This window comes from Scleropages formosus, chromosome 15, assembly GCF_900964775.1.
Source record: "Scleropages formosus chromosome 15, fSclFor1.1, whole genome shotgun sequence".
Classification (NCBI taxonomy): domain Eukaryota; kingdom Metazoa; phylum Chordata; class Actinopteri; order Osteoglossiformes; family Osteoglossidae; genus Scleropages; species Scleropages formosus.
Genome location: NC_041820.1, coordinates 19153311 through 19166662, shown reverse-complemented (window position 1 = coordinate 19166662; position 13352 = coordinate 19153311). Strand labels below are relative to the sequence as shown.

General features: G+C 46.4%; 2 protein-coding genes across 5 annotated transcripts; both read left to right on the top strand.

Annotated features, from left to right (window-relative positions):
• The first annotated feature begins 281 nt into the window (after positions 1 to 281).
• On the top strand, positions 282 to 6278 carry atxn3 (ataxin 3). 2 transcript variants are annotated; one of them, XM_018727814.1, is made up of 11 exons: positions 282 to 348; positions 2354 to 2518; positions 2700 to 2744; positions 2920 to 3005; positions 3270 to 3336; positions 3478 to 3565; positions 3766 to 3904; positions 4162 to 4325; positions 4527 to 4692; positions 4780 to 4844; positions 4974 to 6278. In XM_018727814.1, the coding sequence occupies exons 1-11, from the start codon at positions 325 to 327 to the stop codon at positions 5024 to 5026; spliced, it is 1062 nt and encodes a 353-aa protein (XP_018583330.1). In that variant the 5' UTR covers positions 282 to 324; the 3' UTR covers positions 5027 to 6278. The 2 variants fall into 2 exon arrangements, with proteins under 2 accessions (XP_018583330.1, XP_018583331.1); XM_018727815.1 differs by lacking the exons at positions 3766 to 3904; positions 4162 to 4325.
• A 3694-nt stretch (positions 6279 to 9972) lies between these two features.
• Positions 9973 to 13278, top strand: serpina10a (serpin peptidase inhibitor, clade A (alpha-1 antiproteinase, antitrypsin), member 10a). 3 transcript variants are annotated; one of them, XM_018727845.1, is made up of 5 exons: positions 9973 to 9990; positions 10796 to 11412; positions 11702 to 11975; positions 12163 to 12310; positions 13039 to 13278. In XM_018727845.1, the coding sequence occupies exons 2-5, from the start codon at positions 10824 to 10826 to the stop codon at positions 13228 to 13230; spliced, it is 1203 nt and encodes a 400-aa protein (XP_018583361.1). In that variant the 5' UTR covers positions 9973 to 9990; positions 10796 to 10823; the 3' UTR covers positions 13231 to 13278. The 3 variants fall into 3 exon arrangements, with proteins under 3 accessions (XP_018583361.1, XP_018583359.1, XP_018583360.1); XM_018727843.1 differs by lacking the exon at positions 9973 to 9990 and adding an exon at positions 10078 to 10159; XM_018727844.1 differs by lacking the exon at positions 9973 to 9990 and adding an exon at positions 10439 to 10455.
• Positions 13279 to 13352: the final 74 nt, after the last annotated feature.

Genomic DNA, 13352 nt, shown 5'->3' with positions numbered 1-13352 from the left:
TTTGTAAGTTTTTCAAGAAGACCTATATTTATATACCTTATATTTATATATATTATTTATTTTATATATTTTTTTAAAGAGAAAACAATTCAACATCAGGTATAAATGTGCACATTTATTAAATTATAATTATTAAATGTGTACATGTATTAAAAGTCAATGGATTAATCAAAAGACATACCCCCAAGATCAAGTCATCCCCCGGTTGGCGCGCGCGCACACAGAGTCACGTGGCTCATGACAAGCGGAGCGCCGATTGGCTGCCTTCACTTGAACTCTTGGGGGTTGAAGTTCAAAGGACGAAGTTACACAGAAAAGCCGAGTATGGAGTCCATCTTCCATGAGAAAGTAAGCCGCTCCGTTACTTGTGTGTTGTCACCGGCGCGCGCGGCGCTGTGTTAGCGCTGTCGTTAAGTGGGGCTCCGTCGAGAAGCGGGAATGTCCGCTGAAAGGTCACGGGCTCGATTAATAGCCACTAAAAACAGGGCCGTAAGAACTGCTCTGGAATTTTTGGTGGAGCTAGTTAGCGTTATCATACAACTAGTTATAAACAAACACACACAGTGGAGCAACGCTTAGGTTGTGTCAATATGGATATTTAGGGTCACGGCCATGTCCGCAGGAAATGGGCGAAAACACTGAAGCGCTGCTTTTTACAAAGAATGTTCTACAAAGTACAAACAAATCATCATGATGATGTGTTCATTGATTGAAAACCGTGGTGGTAAAAAGATGTGCCACTCGCTGTGTACACAGTTTTACACTTTACACTACAGTGTGTGTGGTAAAGTACTCAACTAGTTCAGTTCAGTAACAGAAACGCGAAAAATCCGTTTATCACGTGGCTGAACATTAACCCCCCTCGTGCCGCCAGTAACCTGTTTAGGGAGGTTTTCAAACTAAACTAAACTTTAGTTTAGTCTAAACTAACGCCTGGTGGTTTCAGTCCAGTAACTAAATCACTTCCCTGTCGCTTCACATCAGTCTCATTTCAAATTTCTGAGCATCTTTCGTTCCATAAAGAACCCTTTCTGTCTCTTTTCAATTTATTCAAGTTGTTGAGCTAAACTGTACAATATTATACACAGATAATATAGTGACTCTATACTATGTAACTCAGTATATGATTGGAAATATAATACAGGCACGTAATTTAGAATATATAATTATATTTTAGATAATCAGAACAAATTATTGTATACAAATAGTTTTTTATATTCTTTAATTCATATTAATAATTATTGCATATAAATGAATAGGAAGGTTGTTAATTAGGTTGTGTGTGGATGCATATATAATAGAAAAGGAAGCTGTAGGAATAGAAAAGTGGAGGAAAGTATATAGTTGACTGGAGAGGCTCCCCTTGCATAAGAAACTCATGAGAATTCAGACTTGCGAGGGTTTTTAATTTGTGACCTGCATGACTTGCATTGTCTCGTGAAATTATCCCTTACAAGAACCAAAATTTGGATTCAAAATAGGAACCTTGGAGATGAGAGCCACGCGAGGCAAGGAGCCTCCTTCGTCCGCGTGGCTCGGCTTCTCCCGCCCGTCTCCGCCGACTCGTAGCCTTGTGTCCGCTTGCGAGCATCTCGCGGAATTCTTGTGACTTTTTCCTCGTACCGTAAAGCCGTCGTCTATCGTAATAATAGGCCCGAAAGCTTAAAAAAACTGAGAAAGTGCAAAAGGAAATCGAAAAGGCAAAGGAAAGCCTTAACTATCGGTTTAAAACTGAAGAGATAAAATGCGTAGAATTGTCTCGAAAGGGAATATCAATGAATTACTTTGTGAGATTTGATTTTTCATTGCAAATTGTACTTTACAAATATCTCAGCAGAAATGAGTTACGAGGGTTACAAGTGATGAATTACGTTGCAAGAAACTCCTTGCTAGTACCACTCTGATATATGTGTTTGTTTGTTTTATAAGGATTCACTTTGTGAGCATCAATGAGGGTGGAAGAGTGGCATAGCGCTGCTGCTTCGCAGTGACTTGACAGTTTGTGTGTGGATTCTAATCTGATTGAGTCTGTGCAGAGTTTGCATGGTTTTCTTCTCCGGCTCTGGTTTCCTCCCACAGTTCAAAGACATGTGTTCCAGGGACTGGTGTGTGATTGTGATCGAATGAGCCTGTGTGTCTACTTCCACTGGGATGGATTGGCATATGGTCCCGGGTGTAACCTAACTACCATTGCACCTTCCGTTTTCGTGGTGTCGCTGTAACTCGGACTTGAACAAGCCGTTAATGTTAGTGTGAGTGAAATTCAGGAATGAATCATGCTTGCTGTATGAGGGAACTCTTTAGCTGATTCGAGACATGATTGCGCTCATTTAGAAGTAAGTGTTACTTGCAGCAAGAGGGTTCCTTGTGCGCCCAGCACTGCCTGAACAACCTGCTCCAGGGAGAGTACTTCACCCCAGTGGAGCTCTCCTCCATTGCACATCAGCTGGATGAGGAGGAGCGCATCAGGATGGCTGAGGGAGGAGTGACCAGCGAAGAGTACAGGACATTCTTACAGGTATTTCTCCAGTGAGGTCAAGATAGGGGCGATTATAATGCAGGTTGACTACATGTTGGTGTTTTATGTGGTTTCTGTGTAGGAACAGAAGTGTTTCCCCTTCAGGTAGCATTTATAATTTCAGCTAATTGTTGACATTCATTCTTGCCCCTCTTTCCAAATCTTTCAATATTTTCTACAGCAACCATCAGGGAACATGGATGACAGCGGCTTCTTTTCCATCCAAGTGAGTCACAGGCCAAACCATCTCTTCAGACCAGATTACTTGACGTGTCCTGCAGAGACAGAGATAAATTCTGGATCTTACTGTCATGATAGTAAACGCTATCATCAGTTAGTTACTGTGATAAGTTGCATTGTGTTGGTTGGAAATGCAGTATTACGCCTTTGTTCTTTTTCAGGTTATCAGTAATGCACTACGGGTTTGGGGCTTGGAGTTGATTCTCTTCAACAGCCGCGAGTACCAACAGCTAATGATAGACCCAATGTAAGAACACAGAAGTGTTTGAATAACAGCATCATGAAGTGACCACATGCTTACATTTTCTCCTGGGTTTCTACTGCATGCAGTAGTTAAGGAACTGCATATATTACTGTTAGTGTACAGGTGCAAATTTCTAGAGTAGTACTCTTTTTGTATTCTTCTTGTCATCTAATCCTGCTGTCTGGCTTCCCCATGCATTTTACAGCAACCAATTTAAGATACATGATTTTTGTTTCTTGAAATACTGTATTTTTCATTTGTTTGCAGAAATGAAAAGGCGTTTATCTGCAACTACAAGGAACACTGGTTTACAGTGCGGAAACTTGGACAACAGGTGGATTACTGAAAAGCTAGGAGTGTCACCCGTCTCATTTGCTTATAATGCCAATTTTAACGTTTGAAGTTTAAAGTAATCTATTGCTTGGTCTAACATCTTCTAGAAGGGTTGTTTTTAACTTTTTCCCCCTCTGTGCAGTGGTTTAATCTGAACTCCTTATTGACGGGCCCAGAACTGATATCAGATACATATTTGGCTCTGTTCCTAGCACAGCTACAACAAGAAGGTAAAGCAACTAAACATATGTTACTGAACATACTACCTGTGAAAACAGTAAATTCCCTTATGAGAAAATCAAATGCAGATAGATGTTTAAATAACAGGATGAAGTTTTCTGCACTACAGGCAGGTCTTATAAACATACTTGTAAGGAAGTTTGTTGCTTCTGGGATAACCTGTGTGGTGCATGGCTATTGGCTTCTTCAGGGTATTCCATATTCGTGATCCGGGGCAACCTGCCTGACTGTGAGGCTGAACAGATCTTGCGGATCATGAGAGTTGAGCAACGGCAGAGGCCCAGGCTGATTGGAGAGGAGGCTGCAGCCCAGTCCAGGGGCAGCCAGGGGTAGGAGAGCTAAGGGTCAGGGGCCAGCACATTGAAAGCAAGATAGCAGTGGTCTTGTTTAGCCTCTAGGTGTGTGTTTCCCTGTAAGTGTTTCCTCACAATCTGTTTTGCTTATGTTCATCTCTATTTAAAAAAAAAAAAAAAAGACCTTTTTTGGCATTGTTCGATCTGATTTCTTTTGTTCAGAGAGTATCGAATATTGTCCTCTTTATTAAAACCTGCAGCTGCAGTTCATTGGACTCTCTCTTCTGCCACAGTATGTCACTGCAGAGGTCAGTGGAGGTGGGACAGGGCTTAGAGGAGGGCATAGTGGATGAGGATGAAGAAGAACTACGAAGGGCCCTCGCCCTGAGCCGACAGGATATGGAGGTGGAGGATGAAGAAGCTGACTTACGCAGGGCCATCCAGTTAAGCATGTTGGGTATGGAACATTACAAATCACCCAAGACTGCATAGGGACTTCAGGAGTGCTCCTGTCTAGTTATAACAGAAGTAATAGAATCAGGTGGCACAGGATGGTGTCTGAAATTTTAGCCTGTTTAGTTTTCTCTTGCTGGACGTTGTGTGGGTACATCACATCTGAGTTTCACTTTGCAGCCATTCTTTTCACAACCACTTCTAGGTGCTGCAGGTACTAGTAACACCACTGAATCCAGTCATGGAGGTACCAGCCAGACAGCTAAATCTACTCAGGCCCAGGACGTACCCTCTCAGACACCCGGAGGTACTCAGAGTGAGAAGCTCAGTGCAGAGGAGTTACGGAAAAGGAGACAGGCATATTTTGACAGGTGGACCATCACTTCCCTTAGCTGTCCTTATTTTGATGTGTCATGATGCAAAGGGCGTTATATTGAACCTGTGTGTTGTTCTTGCAGGCAGTCCCAGCAACAGGCGCAATCCACCTCACCCCAGCAGAACAGCCAGGGCACAGGACGGCCAGGTACCAACAGCCGTCACGGCACACTGAAGATCTTGGCGATCCTAACCAGCTTGTGTTGTGAGCTGAGTATCTGTAATTAGAGTACACACCATTGATGATGTTATGCATTTATCCCCTTCTGTGTTGTAGAGTCAGAAAAAGGTTCCCAGGCCCATGATATGGACACAAAGCACGCCCAGTGAGGGAGCAGAGGTGGAGTCACGAAGCCTAAGATTGACTGCTCTCTGCCACGCCCGTCCAAGTGCTGCCCCACCTCTTTTTGAGGGCCAACTTCTTCCCCCTTGCCTTCTCAAAATGCAAACAACCAGAGTGCTGATCCACGCTGGAGTTGCTTGCAGGCTGTATTAAAGAGAATAAAGTAACCAGTAGTGTAACATAACAATGGTGACAATATGGTGTGGGGGGTGGGGGGTATAGGATTCTGTTGCAGTTATTTCATGCCTGCAATGGCCTTCTACCACAGCGCCTTCAATTCATATTTATTTGCAATGTATTTATTGTAATTTTCCCCCATTCATGGGGAGGTGGACAAGGAACACAGGTTAGTGTGCTTTTTGCACCAGAGTAAATAAGGTGAAGTAAGGCTGGCATTCCAAGAGGGGCTGACTTACAGTGTACCGGGGGGGCAGTGCCCTTCCACAACTCTTTTGGAGGTCCAACATGTGGGACCACCTGGGGTCTTGGGGGCTCCCTGTACCCTTGCCCTGGCTTTCCCTGGTCTACTCTGACATGACCAAATCCAAAGTAGGCTGAGAAGTTGTGTATTAATTAATTCAAGGGACTTATTTTTTCTACAGGTCCTACGTTTAAGAAGGTTGTGTTTGAGAGGCAGTAACATAAGTCTCATTGGCAAGATCCATGCAGTTCTGATTATTTTGCTGTTAGGAGTAATTGAAAGTGGCCGTCGTAAAGGAAAAAAAGATGTACCGTTTATAGCATTTATTTGTTTATTGCTTTATTTGTTCTTTTACAAAACCTACTTTATATACTGCAGTAAATCAAAGGAAAGTTGCTTGGGACAATAAATAGTCATGGGCTGGTGCGGACGTAAATGTTTACATTGGATTTGCTAATAAAGTTAAGTTGCTGAATGATGTAGGTGGTGCCAAACTGAAAAGTGAGTTTTTACAGTAGTGTCAAAAACTTGAGAAAGTAATATTTTCAGCATTTCTTGAATTTTGCACATATATAAAGTTTTAATCAAGGGTCCATGCTTATGGCATTAAAGTATGTTCTGTTGTATCAGTACATTGTTTGGACCAGGTTTGATGTGACATGTAAGGGTTGGGGCATTTGTTGTGACATCTTATTTTGCAGATTTCTGAAACCTTGCGGTAGATAACAAAACTTACATTTCTGAATTGCCATGTAACAAAATGCTACTTCTCTGCAGCTAAGTTTTTTTCTCTCTCCATCAATAAACCATTTTCCACTACAGCCTCTTGTTTGTAATCTCGTGTACTTTTTCAGGAATGTCCATCCATCCATCCATCTTCCTCCGCTTTTATCCGGGGCCGGGTCGCGGGGGCAGCAGTCCGAGCAGAGTCCTCCAGACTTCCCTCTCCCCGCACACCTCCTCCAGTTCCTCTGGGGGAACCCCAAGGCGTTCCCAGGCCAGCCGGGAGACATAGTCTCTCCAACGTGTCCTGGGTCTGCCCCGAGGCCTCCTCCCAGTGGGACAAGCCCGGAACACCTCCCCAGGGAGGCGTCCAGGAGGCATCCGGAACAGATGCCCGAGCCACCTCAACTGGCTCCTCTCGATGCGGAGGAGCAGCGGCTCTACTCCGAGCTCCTCCCGGGTGACTGAGCTCCTCACCCTATCCCTAAGGGTGCGCCCAGCCACTCTGCGGAGGAAACTCATTTCTGCCGCTTGTATCCGCGATCTCATTCTTTCGGTCATGATCCAGAGTTCATGACCATAGGTGAGGGTAGGAACGTAGATCGACCGGTAAATTGAGAGCTTCGCCTTACGACTCAGCTCCCTCTTCACCACAACAGACCGGTACAATGACCGCATTACTGCGGACGCCGCACCGATCCGTCTGTCGACCTGCCGCTCCATTTTTCCCTCACTCGTGAACAAGACCCCTAGATACTTAAACTCCTCCACTTGAGGGAGCAACTCCCCCCTAACCCGGAGGGGGCAATCCACCATTTTCCGACTGAGAACCATGGCCTCGGATTTGGAGGTGCTGATTCTCATCCCCGCCGCTTCGCACTCGGCTGCAAACCTCCCCACTGCACGCTGCAAGTCTTGATTTGATGAAGCCAACAGGACCACATCGTCCGCAAAAAGCAGAGACGAGATCTCGCGGCCACCAAAACAAGACACCCTCCATTCCCTGGCTGTGCCTAGAAATTCTGTCCATGAAGATAATGAACAGAATCGGTGACAAAGGGCAGCCCCGGCGGAGTCCAACATGCACCGGGAACAGGTCTGACTTACTGCCGGCAATGTGAACCAAGCTCCTGCTCCAGTCATACAGGGAACGAACAGCCCGTAGCAACGAGCCCTGAACCCCATAATCCCGAAGTACCCCCCACAGGATGCCACGAGGGACACGGTCGAATGCCTTCTCCAGGTCCACAAAACACATATGGACTGGTTGGGCAAACTCCCATGAACCCTCCAACACCCTAGTGAGGATATAGAGCTGGTCCAGTGTTCCACGGCCAGGGCGAAAACCGCATTGCTCCTCCTGAATCCGAGGTTCGACTATCGGACGGATTCTCCTTTCCAGTACCCTGGCATAGACTTTCCCAGGGAGGCTAAGGAGTGTGATCCCCCTGTAGTTGGAACACAATCTCCGGTCCCCCTTCTTAAAAAGAGGGACCACCACCCCGGTCTGCCAGTCCAGAGGCACCGTTCCCGAACTCCACGCGATGCTGCAGAGGCGTGTCAGCCAAGACAGCCCCACAACATCCAGAGACTTGAGAAACTCGGGGCGGATCTCATCCACCCCCGGAGCCTTGCCACCGAGGAGTTTTTTGACTACCTCAGCAACTTCAGCCAGGGTAATGGACGAGTCCCCCTCCAAGTCCCCAGCCTCAGCTTCCTCTACGGAAGGCATGTCGGAGGGATTGAGGAGATTCTCAAAGTACTCCTTCCACCGCCCGAAGACATCCTCAGCTGAGGTCAGCAGCGCACCACTTCCACTGTAAACAGTGTTCGTGGAACACCGCTTCCCCCCTCTGAGTCGCCGGACGGTTTGCCAGAATCTCTTTGAGGCCGACCGAAAGTCTTCCTCCATGGCCTCACCGAACTCCTCCCAGGCCCGAGTTTTTGCCGCGACGACTGCCAGAGCCGCGCTCCGTTTGGCCCGTCGGTACCTGTCAGCTGCTTCAGGAGTCCCATGAGCCAGCCAGGCCCGATAGAACTCCTTCTTCAGCTTGACGGCATCCCTTACTTCCGGTGTCCACCACCGTGTTTGGGGATTGCCGCCACGAGAGGCGCCGGAGACCTTATGGCCGCAACTCCGAACCGCCGCCCCGACAATGGAGGCATGGAACATAGTCCATTCAGACTCGATGTCCCCCACCTCCCTCGGGACCTGGTTGAAGCTCTGTCGGAGGTGGGAGTTGAAGACCTCTCTGACAGGGGCCTCCGCCAAACGTTCCCAACAGACCCTCACTATGCGTTTGGGCCTGCCAGGTCTGTCCAGCTTTTTCCCACGCCATCGAATCCAACTCACCACCAGGTGGTGATCAGTTGACAGCTCAGCCCCTCTCTTCACCCGAGTGTCCAAGACATATGGCCGAAGGTCAGAAGAAACGACTACAAAGTCGATCATCGACCTCCGACCTAGGGTGTCCTGGTGCCAAGTGCACTGATGGACACCCTTATGCATGAACATGGTGTTTGTTATGGATAAACCGCGACTAGCACAGAAATCCAATAACAACTCACCGCTCGGGTTCAGATCAGGAAGGCCGTTCCTCCCAATCACGCCCCTCCAGGTATCACTGTCACTGCCCACGTGGGCGTTAAAGTCCCCCAGTAGAACGACAGAGTCCCCAGTGGGAGCGCTTTCCAGCACGCCCCCCAGGGACTCTAAAAAGGCCGGGTACTCTACACTGCCGCTAGGCGCATAAGCACAAACGACAGTGAGAGACCGTTCCCTGACCCGAAGGCGTAGGGAGACGACCCTCTCATTCACCGGGGTAGACTCCAACACATGGCGGCTGAACTGGGGGGCTATTAATAAGCCCACACCCGCCCGCCGCCTCTCACCTTGGGCAACGCCAGAATAGTGGAGAGTCCACCCTTGATCGAGAAGAGTGGTTCCAGAACCCAAGCTGTGAGTGGAAGTGAGCCCGACTATATCTAGACGGTATCTCTCAACTTCCCGCACCAGCTCAGGCTCCTTCCCCGCCAGTGAGGTGACATTCCAAGTCCCAAAAACCAGAGTTGGCGCCCGAGGTTTGGGTCGGCCGGGCACTCGGCCCCGACCACCGCTCAAATCACAATGCACCGGCCCCTTACGGTTTCTCCGGCAGGTGGTGAGCCCACCGAAGAGCGGCTCCACATCATGGCTTCGGGCTGAGCCCGGCCAGGCCTTGTGGGCATAGACCTGGCCACCAGGCGCTCGCATGCGAGCCCCCCCCCCCAGGCCTGGCTCCAGGGTGGGGCCCCGGTGACCCCATACCGGGCGGGGTAAACGAAAGCCTTGATTTTTTCTTCATAAGGGGTTTTTGAACCGCGCTTTGTCTCGTCTGTCATCCAGGACCTGTCTGCCATGGGAGACCCTACCAGGGGCATATAGCCCCAGACAACATAGCTCCTGGACTCATTCAGGCACTCAAACCCCTCCACCACGGTAAGGTGGCGGTTCACGGAGGGGTTTTCAGGAATGTGAGATGAAAATTTGACTGTGACCCTCCGGTTCTGAAATGCGTATTTCCTCATGAACCCTATTACAAAATTCAGTGAGATAAGAAACCACGTTTCATGTTCTTTTATCCATAAGCACCAGATTTCAGTTTTTCAGCTCCTATAATACCACCCTCTTTCTGGGTGAAATACCACCTGGAGTAGAATATTGTGTAAGTGTTCGCTGTCTGGTGCTGTGTGCAGCAAGAGGGACAATCTTTGCCGTGTCATCTGCCGAAAAGTGCACCTTTGCAAGGAGGTCCATGGAAAGCAAAGGTAGTTACTGCAGTACAGCGAGTAATTCCTGTGTTTTTCTGATTCTTATGAATATTTGCACTTTGAATTAAACAGCCTCATGATGTCTCTGGAATCCAGTTAATAGATAACCCCGAAAGCAAACTTGTACTTTGCCTCCCAAAAACACTAAGTGGAGACCTTTTGAAAGGTAGGTTGGGTGACAAGGGGCAGTTTACGCTACCATTTTATAATTTCTTAAACATAATATTCTATATTTAACGGGTACTTTGTTCAGTGAGCAATTGCTATTTAATACCTACGTCTAGCTGTTTTCGCAGTAGTGTGCGTTAGTCAAATGTTTGTTAGAGACACGTTTCTGATGTAAATATGATCGTATACATATTTGAACAAGTAGATATGTAATCGGTTTGAATTTATGTAGTAATTAGAACATGTTGCGTTGGATGATTCAGGACAGATTTAAAAGCCATTGCAAGGATGTTGGTAAGTGTTTGGCAATTGTGTTTGGTACACAGTGTAATAGATGGATCGCACTGTCACCATTGGAACAGAGTATTTGGAATGAAAAATTATTTGTTTAATATGTGCAAATATATCATATGACAGTAGCATTACTAAGCAGGGACAGATGTGCGCAGTTCCAGGCGTTCCAAGGCTTGTTGCGCAAATTATGTTCCCGCTCATTTCCTGAGGAACTGGTCAAATATTTAATGTGAGGACCACTCTTAAAAAGGACACGCGGGTAGTGAAAATATCCAGCAAACTCGCCTGGGTTACTGTGTTTTTGCGCACTGCAGATAGCAAGTCTGTCTTGACTTTCCAGGGTGAATCGAAAAAAACAAAGTGAAACGATGAAGACAACATTCATCCTCCTCCTGATATGGGCTGCCCTCTTGACCCCGTTTGGTGGAACACAGGAGACCAGCCCCAACGTGACTGAGCTGTCCACGAAGAACATAGACTTTGCCATGGACCTTTACCGCCTCATTGCCAGCCATCACGATGACAACATCTTCTTCTCGCCCTTGTGCATGTCAACTGCCTTCTCCGTGTTGGCCATGGGGGCCCGGAGCTCCACCCGCGAGCAGATACTCAAGGGGTTACGGCTGGACGTGCTGGACCGGGATGAACGACCTGAGCTGCTTGCCAAACTCTTCCGTGAGCTGCAATCCAACATCACCCAGGATGGCGGTCTGCAGCTGAACCAAGGAACAGCCCTGTTTGTCCGGCTGCAGTTTGAGGTGTCAAAAGCCTTCAGTGACCAGATGCAGGAATATTTCAACGCTGATATCCTCAACGTGGACTTTGCCAATTCCAAAACCAGCAAGGCCACCATTAATGACTACATTAAGCACAAGACTGGAGACAAGGTGACAGATATGATCAGTAAGATTGATCCTTACACTCAGCTCATCCTTGTCAACACCATTTTCTTTCAAGGTGAGCGGTTTCATTTAGTTTTAAGAAATAAAAATTGAGAAATTGAGAAATTGTAACATCACTAAAAGGTTGGCTTTGTCAGCCTTCATTTTTTCAGCATTTCAAATGTTACTGTAAAATCTTTATACTTTCTTAGGCATAACAGGATACAAGAAGACATATCAGTGTGATAGAATGAAACCTTTGCTGATTTATTTCTAAAGTAGATCTTATCTGTAAAACAAGGCTGAAAAAAGAAATCCTGCAAACCTGAGTATGTCTGTGCTAAAATTTTTTTTCTTGTTCCTAGGAAATTGGGAACTCCCTTTTATTGCAAAATCCACAACAAAACAGCGTTTTTATGTGGACAAATACAACATTGTCCAGGTGCCCATGATGTACAACGACAATAGTTTCTATGTGGCCAGGGATGCAAACCTTAAAATGAGATTACTGAAGCTTCCATATCTGGGAGGGGCTGCCATGCTTATTGTGCTGCCAGAGAAAACCGAAGACTACACCGCCATTGACGACCACATCAACGCGGAGGTCTTCCAAGGCTGGCTCAAACAACTGAAGAAAACGTTAGGGCCTCATATCAACAGACACCCAATCAGTCATGCCAGTTACAGATAAAAGTCCCAACACTAGCACGTAGTGACAGTGAACAAATACCAACTGAAACTAAAGGGTTCAATTCTCACCTTCACCCACAACTGAGGAACTTCTTGCCCATTGTTTTTACACTGCATTTGCTCTTTCTGCTCTCAGGAGAATGGAGGTGAACCTGCCTCGCTTCAAGATGGAGCAGTCGTACGAGATGCACAAGATCCTACCAGACCTGGGCATAAGTGATGTTTTCACGAACAGCGCGAATCTCTCTGGGATAAGCACTGAGTTTGGCCTGAAGGTGTCTGAGGTCAGAGCCGCTGCTGCACACTGTGATTTGCTCATCTCCATAAGGCAAATGAAGGCATAAAAAAAGGAGGAGCAAGGAGATCAAATGTATTTCATTCATTTCACCACCTTGCTGGATTGGGTGCCCATCTGTGGTTACATTACACATTTTTATGATGCGGGCAAAAGAGGCATGTGACAGTCAGAGTACTGACCCTTTGAAAAGATTAAGATGCAGTTTATTGGCACTTTGGAATTTTTTGGGATTATACTTTTACATCTATTTACTGACAATTTATTGTCTTTTACTGACATTAACCTAAAAGGGATTTTAGAAAGACTTTTGGTTACAAGGATGGTTACTACAGTGGCGTTATCTCTCTGTTAGTCGTTAAGAGCAAAGCCAACAGGCCCCAGCAAGACATAACTGAGCTTTTTAGTACATCTCTCAGATAAACAGAAAATAAGATTAAAACCAAAAGGTAAGGAGCACCAGACAGAAATATAACTGGTGGTCCTTGTATTACACAGAAAATTTCCAGTTTTTTCCTCCAACTTGCCGGGAGGAAAAAATTAACTCTTAAATAACCACGGAGATACCATGATATAATCAACAGATGGGGACAGCCAAGAAGTGTGATGATTATGCATATGTCTGTTTTGGAGGATGGGTGCGCTTGACTGTAAAACGTGACGTACTCATTTCCCTCAGGGTAGACCCCACTTTAAAAACATGTTCATTTCCTTTAGGTGCTGCACAAAGCCGTGATCGAGGTAGACGAGACCGGAACCACAGCAGCTGCTGCCACAACAACAGGCATTGTCGCCAAGTCAATGCCACTCCGATTTGTTGTCGACCGGCCGTTCTTCTTTTTCATCTACCATGAGGTCACCAATACCATTTTGTTCATGGGCAGGGTCATTGACCCCACCAAGATGTAACTAGGCTTGGGCTTATTCATCAACACAGTAAAAATTTCTATAGAATGATAATGTCTTTTAGCAGCATTTTTTTACACCTAGTTACCTGGAAAAAAGGCTTGATTTTATGTAGCCATAAATAT

Coding starts and splice junctions, on each gene's coding strand:
- atxn3 (XM_018727814.1), top strand. CDS start 325: ATGGAGTCCATCTTCCATGAGAAA. Junction 349..2,353: donor AGTCCATCTTCCATGAGAAA/GTAAGCCGCTCC, acceptor TGTTACTTGCAG/CAAGAGGGTTCCTTGTGCGC. Junction 2,745..2,919: donor GCGGCTTCTTTTCCATCCAA/GTGAGTCACAGG, acceptor GTTCTTTTTCAG/GTTATCAGTAATGCACTACG.
- serpina10a (XM_018727845.1), top strand. CDS start 10,824: ATGAAGACAACATTCATCCTCCTCCTGATATGGGCTGCCCTCTTGACC. Junction 11,976..12,162: donor CTCAAACAACTGAAGAAAAC/GTTAGGGCCTCA, acceptor TTCTGCTCTCAG/GAGAATGGAGGTGAACCTGC. Junction 12,311..13,038: donor TTGGCCTGAAGGTGTCTGAG/GTCAGAGCCGCT, acceptor CATTTCCTTTAG/GTGCTGCACAAAGCCGTGAT.